The sequence below is a fragment of the Protomyctophum parallelum genome (genome assembly GCF_964188405.1).
Source record: "Protomyctophum parallelum genome assembly, chromosome: 8".
Lineage (NCBI taxonomy): Eukaryota > Metazoa > Chordata > Actinopteri > Myctophiformes > Myctophidae > Protomyctophum > Protomyctophum parallelum.
In genome coordinates, this window is record NC_139703.1 from 42,320,990 (window position 1) to 42,330,341 (window position 9,352).

General features: G+C 40.9%; 1 protein-coding gene across 1 annotated transcript in view; it reads left to right on the forward strand.

The window, feature by feature from the left end:
- Positions 1 to 8,761, forward strand: part of LOC310863043 (immunoglobulin-like and fibronectin type III domain-containing protein 1) — a 19,170-nt gene extending 10,409 nt beyond the window's left edge. Inside the window, exons 8-20 of the mRNA XM_083771167.1 lie at positions 1 to 51; positions 154 to 319; positions 692 to 964; positions 1,429 to 1,704; positions 2,455 to 2,748; positions 2,906 to 3,208; positions 3,569 to 3,748; positions 3,905 to 4,033; positions 4,182 to 4,261; positions 6,117 to 6,309; positions 6,690 to 6,986; positions 7,934 to 8,263; positions 8,410 to 8,761. The exon at positions 1 to 51 is cut by the window's left edge and continues 63 nt beyond it. Coding sequence (XP_083627293.1) covers positions 1 to 51; positions 154 to 319; positions 692 to 964; positions 1,429 to 1,704; positions 2,455 to 2,748; positions 2,906 to 3,208; positions 3,569 to 3,748; positions 3,905 to 4,033; positions 4,182 to 4,261; positions 6,117 to 6,309; positions 6,690 to 6,986; positions 7,934 to 8,263; positions 8,410 to 8,414 — 2,577 coding nt within the window. The 3' untranslated portion in view covers positions 8,415 to 8,761. The remainder of the gene's footprint in view (positions 52 to 153; positions 320 to 691; positions 965 to 1,428; positions 1,705 to 2,454; positions 2,749 to 2,905; positions 3,209 to 3,568; positions 3,749 to 3,904; positions 4,034 to 4,181; positions 4,262 to 6,116; positions 6,310 to 6,689; positions 6,987 to 7,933; positions 8,264 to 8,409) is intronic.
- Positions 8,762 to 9,352: the final 591 nt, after the last annotated feature.

The following is a 9,352-nucleotide window of genomic DNA, read 5'->3' on the forward strand; positions in this document are numbered from 1 at the left end:
GAGCTGGACATGAAGCTAAAGGATTCCAACAGTACAGTTACTTTATATAAGGTAAGGTGAATGTTGCTTTCATAATTTTTCCATCATCTTTAAGCCATCCCTGCCCAAATGTACTTTACTTTTCAAATGTGGCATACTTTTTCCCAAATCAAGGATGGCGAATCGGTTGAATATGGTGAGGGTGATGACGGATCGAAGCACACTCTTAACAAAGTTGGGACAAAGTATGTTTTCAGTATCAATGGTACTGAGCAAGACGATGGTGGGTTTTATCAGGTTGATGTGGATGGCACCAATGTTTTCGCCACCGATCTTCAAAGTAAGGCATAATCTAACCTTCTCCCTTTGTTTTATTAAAAAGCAATCATTGTCTTGTTAAAGGTATATTTAGTGATTTCACTTAATTCAAATATCACTTATTTTTTTGTTTTGTTGTGATAATCCTCTCTACTATAGAGTGTGCTGACCATATAAGGAGTTCCTCCCTGTCCCCAGTTAACCCCTGGGGGTCAAAAAACCTTAGGTTTCGTTTTTGACTCTCTATCCTGATTGGACGAAAAGCTTGGGTCCCAGCCAAAAACGAGGTTTTTTTGAGTGAAATCACTGAATATACCTTTAATGAAGAAAAAGGGGGGAAAACAAGTTTTACTCCACACACTATCCTCCCGTCCCTTCTCTTGCACTCTTCTAGTCCCATCGGTTGAGTTTGCTGCCAACCTTAAGGATGTCAAGGCTGTTGAATATGAAGACGCTGTCTTCCAATGTGTCCTGTCAACACCCCTCAACAGGATTACATGGTCTACAGAGCACTCGTCGATTGAACCTGGAGACAAATATGAAATCACAGTTTCAGAGGACAAACTCATTCACACATTGACAGTGAAAGACCTTGCAATGGAAGATAAGGGTACCTTTTATGCCATCGCGGGTCTTGCCAAAAGCAGCGCTTCTCTCACAGTGGAAGGTGGGACTGCTTTAAGACCTTATTCTTGTGCTGAATTGTTCAGTAACATGGGGTAGACAGAAAATAAATGTTCAGGTCAATTTAATCCAATCAGATAAAACCTGTTTGTTCATTACTTACATTTTATTTATCCTCCTGTATCATTTATGATTGGATGAAATTGGTAACCCGAAATAAAATTGGTAACCTGACCTGAAAATTCATTATTTATCTATTTTGTTTTTTAAAGAGCTGGAGAGAAGGGGGGACCTCTGTTACTAAACAAACACTCTATAGAAGTTATTACTATAGGAATATAGATCTATTGACACTTATTTTAACTTGTGTGTGTGTGTGTGTGTGTGTGTGTGTGTGTGTGTGTGTGTGTGTGTGTGTGTGTGTGTGTGTGTGTGTGTGTGTGTGTGTGTGTGTTACTGTATTTCTTTCTCTCTCGTTCTCTTTCCTGTGTGACTTTTACTACTCAGCGGACCCAAGTGGTGGTAAAGGTCGCAATAAATCTGCAACAGGGGGAGAGGACCTGGCTAAACCTGCAGCTGCAAGTGGGGATGGAGGAGATGGGAAAGATGGTTCCGGTGACGGTTCTGGCAATGGTGCAGGTGGAGATGGTGGAGAAGGAGATGGCAAGAATAGGATGGATGGAGCAGAGGGAGACGGTGTAAACAAGGATGAGGGGGATGGAAGTGATAAGACAAAGAAGCAAGCCCTAAGTGGTCCCTTGGTTCCTGAAACATTGGTCATTGGTAAGAACAGTTTTTCAACAGACAAACCCACCCCAACACAAGGACCAGTAGACATTATTGAAAGTATTTCATCATCTGTAGACAGTAGACATTATTGAAAGTATTTCATCATCTGTTGAGTTCAAATGGAAGCCGCCAAAGGATACTGGTGGTTGTCCGGTGAAAATTGAACTACTGAAGAAAGGTGTAATTCTCTCCCAGAAAGTATGCCCTAATAACCACCTAGATAATGAAATAGTAATACAGCATGTGATTACCAGTTGTACATTGTCTCTACTCTCTTCCCAACTCTGCTTCTACACATTCATTAAAATACCTTTTCTCAGATTTCTGTTATTCAAATCCCCAATCCCCCTGCACCTTAATGTTGTTGTGCCAATTATGTTTGTATTGCTAGTCAGTCTGTGAAATGTTAAGTGTCAGGTTGTCACTTTGTGAAACCTTGTGAGAGGAGGTTCTGTAATGTCATTGACATTACCGCTACTTACAGTCAAATGTAACAGTAATGGCCTGCAGGATGAGATGTACATATCGATATCTGAAAGGTGGCAGACCATGAGAGCCAGGTTGCCTACCCAGGGCCTGCAAACTTTGGTTATAGCCACTTGGTTTTTCAAAACAACAATAAAAGGCTGTTTTGTGCATTTCTTTTTCATCTATCCAGCAATATCCCAGCAGAAGAAATAATTGACAAATCACATAATTGTTCACAAATGCATTCATCTGATCAAGACCTTTTTTGGTTCACAGATGTACCTGAATTTGACCCTGATGATCTTCACAAGTTCTCGAGGCCGGTGATAATTAAAGTGGGACAGACTGCCACTTTCAAGATGCCATTTCCTCCTCAGAAGTCCGTGGACATCACATGGTTTAAGGATGGCTCTGGGTTGAAGGATGGAGGAGGAGTGAAAATAAGTAAGGAACCCAACCACAGCCGGCTGCTGCTTAGAGACTGTCTGCGTACGGACACAGGGGAGATCAAGATCCAACTCAAAACCCCATTTGGGACCGTGGAAGCCACCACTCAGCTTATTGTCCTTGGTATGAAAATATGCAGATAAAACAAGATTTGTGGTGATAAAAGTGAAGCAATTATTGATTTTTATCCATTATTTTCCCCTCTGCACAAATCTAAAAATAATAATAATAATAATAACCCATCTACAAATGCCTTTTAATACCATGTTTCCCCAAACAGACAGGCCAGGTCCACCAGAAGGTCCAGTGGAACTGGTTGAAACTTCGTCTTCTATGATTGAGATTATGTGGAACCCCCCTAAAGACGACGGAGGCTCCCCTGTCACCAACTATATCATAGAACGACAGCAAACAACCCAAAGCCAGTGGACAAAGCTTGGGGATGTCTCAGCTGATACCACCACCTACAGAGACAGAAATGTGAACCATGGCAAAAAGTACAACTACCGGATCTATGCTGAAAACCCAGAGGGTCTCAGTGACGCCCTAGAGACAGAAAATGCATTTATGGCTGGTGTACTGAGTAAGCCAAGAATTAACCAGATTCTGATTATGCATTCCTCAGTGGATCTAATGCTAATTTGTTCAATGATGATTGTAATGATGAAAACTGCCTCTGGATAGGTTTCTGGTACACGTCAAATAATTTATCACCAGGCTGACAGTAAATAATTTAGCCAGTGTAGAGGGACACGTGTTTACATTTTGCTGCAATGCTGTTGTAAAATGCTGTTCCACGAAGACCTTTCTGGATAAGTAAAACATAGAGACAATAATCTTAACTTCACTACAATTTACAGTATATTGTAATAACTGAATTTCATACAATCTACAACCTACAACCTACCGTATCCTGTTAATTTAATTTCTCGTCATTTCTTAGTACTGTCTGGCCCACCTGGAGCCCCGAACGTGGTCAGTGCCTCTAAGACCTGCATCAACTTGACCTGGACATGTCCAGAGGATGACAGAGGAGAACCCATCATTGGTTACCAGTTGGAGAAACGCAAGAAAGACACGAGCCAGTGGATTGCCCTGAACCCTGTGAATGAGCCAATTGAAGGTCTGTCAAGAGGGGATATGGCATATTTTGAATTGATAGCAGGAGGATGGGATGGTGGTAGAAAACACATTTCCCTCTACTGTATTTTTGGAAAATGGGATGTCAAAACGCAGAGTGTTATGAAATGAACATGTTCCCTGCCTTGTCGTACTGCAGGTGAAAGCTATGCAGTTAAAGCTGTCACTGAGGGATCAGAGTATGAATTCAGAGTTGCGGCCATCAACAAGTCTGGTGCTGGAGATCTAAGCCCTCCTTCCAACATGGTGTGTGCAAAGAATCCTAACAGTAAGTAATCACGATGCCTGCGAGTGTCCTTAGAGTTTATAGTTAGTTATAATTCATGGTGATTCATGTTCTCTAACAGGCGTGTGTGTGTGTGTGTGTGTGTGTGTGTGTGTGTGTGTGTGTGTGTGTGTGTGTGTGTCCTATCCAGTGAAACCTCGTTTTAAAGATCCAGAGGATTTCATGATCGTCAGAGCAGGAAATTCTATGCGCATCAAAATAAACTATGAGGTATGTACAGATGAGTTGTTACAATTCTCCCTCAATCCCACAATTTTAAATTATCCAAAATTGTATCCATACATCACCATGATGGTAGGTTGAGCAGTTGTTGCTAAAGATAATTTTCTAAATCAGTTGTAAACATTATTTGAAGTTTTAACTACAGCTAACAAACTAGAAAGGTGGTTGACGCAGTCGCTTACATAGGCCCCTCCCACTAATTTTGCCAGCCAATTACAATGTCACGTCACCCCTGTGATCATGCGTAAGTAATTCAGAGGGGATTTATCCCCCAAAAATCATGTTTTTGCTACAAACGGTTACATTTCTCGCATTTGCGGCGCCCCCCATGGATGAAAATGTAATTGCTTTCGGAACTTGGTTGATTGAACCCCGACATGTGATTTAAATTTGGGATGGATTGGACATTCCGTTCGTGATTTATGGCATGTTTTGTAAAATAGGCCCCTACTACTATCTTCGGACGACGATTTACGGCCGAACGATACGCACTACCAATTCTGCAGGAGGAGGAGCCAAAAGTGTGTTTTGAAGAAAATTCAAATTTGCTGGATTTTTTTTTCCCTGACAAAAATGGGCGTGGCCTATATGTGGAAATGCGTCATGACCCAAGGAATCCATGGAAAAAGTCATTTTCATTTCACAACTTAAGGCTCATTCATAGTCTGGATTTTCGGTGATGAGCTGACCACCGGAGCTGAAATAACGTTGAGCGGTGGTGAGTAAAAACAGAGAGAAGGGCTGCAGCGGTGGCGGTGGTTTGCTCTTCACCGCGGCTCGTGACGTGATGTTGTAGTTCGGTGGTCACCTAACCACCGAAAATCCAGACTATGTATGAGCCTTACGGTTCAAGAGTTGAACGCCACCATGAGGCCGACTGATGTAATAATTAATTCAATTTATTTTAATAATTATTATGAACCTCCCCCCAAGTCTTGTAAATATGGCGCTTATGGTCTCCAAAGGAAAAAATGCTTAAATTGGAGCCTTAATTAGTCTTCGATCTTCCCATTATAAGTCTATGGAGAACTAATTAATTAATATCAATTAAACTATACAACGGATCTCTTAGCAATGAGCAAGCACACGATTCCCGATGAAGCCGGTCGATTTGACATATGGCTCGAGTGCGTGCGGCAAAAACTGTCACTAATTACATCGCTGACTTGAAATATGAATTTAGTTCGTAATTGATTCTTTTCTCCAGAGATTACTTTTAGGCTATTCAAATCACACTTCAAAATCCATAAAAAATCAATGATAAGGTAACTCAAGTAAGTTTCAAGTCTTTGACTTGGAAATTGAAGTTGTTTTCCATACTGTACTAAAATGTATTTAATCCAATGGCTTCCTCAAAAACACATATTATTATTGGAAAATGGTCAGCACAGCAGTAACGTAAAATAATGTGCGAGTCATGGGCAATGGGCTAAACCGACCCCAAGCATGGTCCTTTCACTTGTTTGAGAAGACCGATGTGACATTTCAAGTTAGTTCTAAAAGTAAACTGCATATTGCGGCACAAGAATATCAGCAGTGTGCCGGGGGTTCGACTCCCGATCCCGACAGCCTTTATTGCATGTCTTCCCCCCATCTCTCCCCATTTCCTGTCAGCCTACTGTCTGTCCCTCCATAAAATATATAAAAATAAAGGTGAAAGCCACAAAAAAAACATTAAAAAAATGTTTTTTAACTCAAGTGAAGACAGTGTGTGTTATCCGACGCACCTGTCCAGAAGGACCTTTTTCTTATATGCATTAAAATAAAATAAAACAAGAAATGCCAACATCAACATCAGTATGAAATTGAGTCTCATATTTCTTTTTTAAATTGCTACCTACAGGCGGAGCCTCCACCAGAGATCACTTGGTTGAAGGACGGTGAGCCTATAGACGTCTGGACAACTGTTATCAACACAGAGGGAATGTCACAGCTTGTAATCCCCTCCTCAAAGCGCTCTGACTCAGGCATATTCACTATAAAAGTAAAAAACTCATCGGGCGAGGCCTCATTTGACATTGAGGTCAGAGTCACAGGTAAGAAAAAATCACACCCGTGTGAACTGAGTGGTGCAACTCCCCCCCCCCCCCCCTCCTCTCTCTCTCTCTCTCCCTCTCTCTCATTAGCAGGCAACAATGCAGCACTATCTCTCTCTCTCTCTGTTTCTGGCACAACAGCGCCCCTACTGGTACTCATAGTCATACCACTGGTGCTCATTAACGTCACATAGGTGAACACGGACATTGCTGTTCCTTGGAGTGGTTGCATCACTCAAAAACTAACAGAAACTGTAAACCAACTCAAATCGTAATGAAGGACGCTACAAAATAAAACTAATTAGGGATCAATAGTAAATGTTTGGATTCCTTTCTTTTTAATCAATAATAACTCAAATTTTCACTTTTCACGCTCCTAGAGGAACCCAAGAGCCCAGGCCCAATAGCGCTAGAGCAAACTGTCCAGGGCAAAGTCGTGATATCCTGGGCCCCGTCTCCTGACCAAGAGTTGGATGATCGCATGTACTATGTGGTGGCTGAACACAACTCAACCTCAAGGATGTGGAAAAACATAGGAGACCGTCTCTATGGCAACACATTCACAGCCATCAACATCGAAGACGGGAGAGAGTACCATTTCCACGTCTATGCCAAGAATGACATGGGCCTTTCAGATCCGTCTGTGTCACCAACATGGGGTGCGAACAGCAACCGAGGTGAGTTATTTTCCTGTGTCAAATAAGTTTGATCAAATAATCAAACCAAACCAGGGACATTGCTCTAGATTTTGGTGTGGCATAACTTTCCACAGAAATTACTTTAAACCTTTTTAATTAAAGGTAGGGTAAGTGATATTTTTTGTAAAACAAACTATCATTGCTAATATAGAGTATAATGTTCAGTAACTGGGGTCTCCCAGCTGTCTCTCCACCTCTTTAATTAACACTTATTGCGCCCAAGACGTCCCCACACGTCTTTATAATTACACCCGTAGGAGGACCAGGCCTGGAGACTTCTTTAGGTCCTTTTTAATGATATAGAACTCGACCGCTAAAATCCATTTTTTGACAGCGGCCGTTGGTAGGAAACGCGCGTTAGTGAGGTATAATGGAACATTATACCTCCCGGTTTTGGGGGGAAATGGAAGGCAGGGCTTTTCAGAGTAAAATCTGCCTCATTTGCTGGGCACTCCAGTGCCTTTATTTAGAAAGAATCCGGGACATAAAAAGTAAACAGAAAATACATTTTTAGGAAGATTGAAATTTTCAACCAATCAGGAGAGAGTACCCATTTATGAGCTTAAATTGTTGCTATTTTCTTTGTCACCACTTCCAATTTCATGTTTGATCAGTATATGTACTGTACACGTTCTCTCTCCTAAATTGGCATCCTGACCTGAAAATGCAATTTTTGTTTATAAAGCACTGGGAGACTCCCGTTACTGAACAAACACGCTGCTATAGCAATGGGGATCAGAACATAGAGAAATATCACTTACTCTACCCTTTAAGTTCAAGTAACAAATCCTGTAACCTGCAAGAGGTTCATTGGCAGTCATCATGAACTTTTAGGCTTAATCTTAAAACATAAAGCACTTTCTGCTTGGGATGTATAACACCCAGTCCATACAATCACCCACATTGATTTGTCTTCCCTTATATAGTTCCAGTGGCGTTAACTGGTGGAGGGGCCATATCGGCATTCACCATCGAGAGATCCCCATCCATCCTAGTCCCATTGAAAATGCATGCACCACCTAAAGGCTACCAGCTCTACATGACATGTGCTGTCCGAGGAACCCCCACACCCAATGTGAAGTGGTACTTGAATGATGTCTGCATCAACTCGGACAAAAACTACTACATCACCAATGCATATGGCATATGCTCCATCTCCATAATCAGAGTCAGATCGGAGGACAGTGGCGAATACAAAGTTGTTGCAGTCAACTCCCTTGGCCATGCAGAGTGCTCCACTAAGCTTAAAGTCAGGGGTAAGGTTTGTTTTAATTAAAACCTAACTTCCTCCATGATAATTTATTATGTCTTTCTTTCTTTCTTTCTTTCTTTCTTTCTTTCTTTCTTTCTTCTAATTAAACATATAATGCTAATGTCATCTTTCTTCATGACTTCCTCACAGATTGAAATCAGCATGAAGAATTGCTTCAGGCCTGATATCTCTCTCTCTCCTGTTGGGTTTATTTAGGAGACAGATGAAAACGCATTGGTGACATATGATGGTTCAAGTTTCTTTATTAGGAAAAAGACCCCTTGAGATGTACCATCTCATTTTAGAGGGGCTCCCAAGAATGTTTGTATTTAGAATAGTACTATATCAAACTAGCCACGATGCTCTCACTTCTTTGCTCAATTATTCTATAAATATAACAATGCACTTGTCATCAATGTATCTTATCATCACAAATGTTATTCTTGAAGAAATCAAGATCTGTTATATGTAATAAAAAGCATATTCATAAAATCCATCCATACTTTTGGTCTGTTGTCTTTTTGCAGCTGCTTTTGTTTCACTCTGCATTCATATTCTTACAAAAGTCATTACTGGCTACTGAAGAATTAACTCAGTGGCCACAGGCCATATCCAACACCAGAACTGGCATTTGACATATTTAAACCATTATTGTTCATGCAAATCAGCAAGATTTCAAACTGCAGTGCCAGTATGATTAGCACTTGACAACTGTATGCTTCCAGCAATTCAGGAATCCAAGAGCTTGTCGCATCAGGCACATACATTCGACACCTGAGTCAAGAGTACATTTTAATTGCACAGCCAAGAATATCTACTTAAGCCCACCGATAAATTGGCTATGTGATGATCATGCACTGCAAATATAGAATAAGTTCTTCTTACATCGGACCATGAAAGGAAGATAGTGTTAGATTTGTCAAGACATAATTTTCAACTTTTTGAAGGAACCTGCTCTGAAGGATATAACAAATGCTCAAAGAGGTGCAATCGTACATTTGTCCTGAAAATAAAATCTAGTTAGCTTAATGTTGTCCACAATATGATACGAATAGTTTTCTGTTGAATAGTAAGTACGAAGCAGTACTACCTG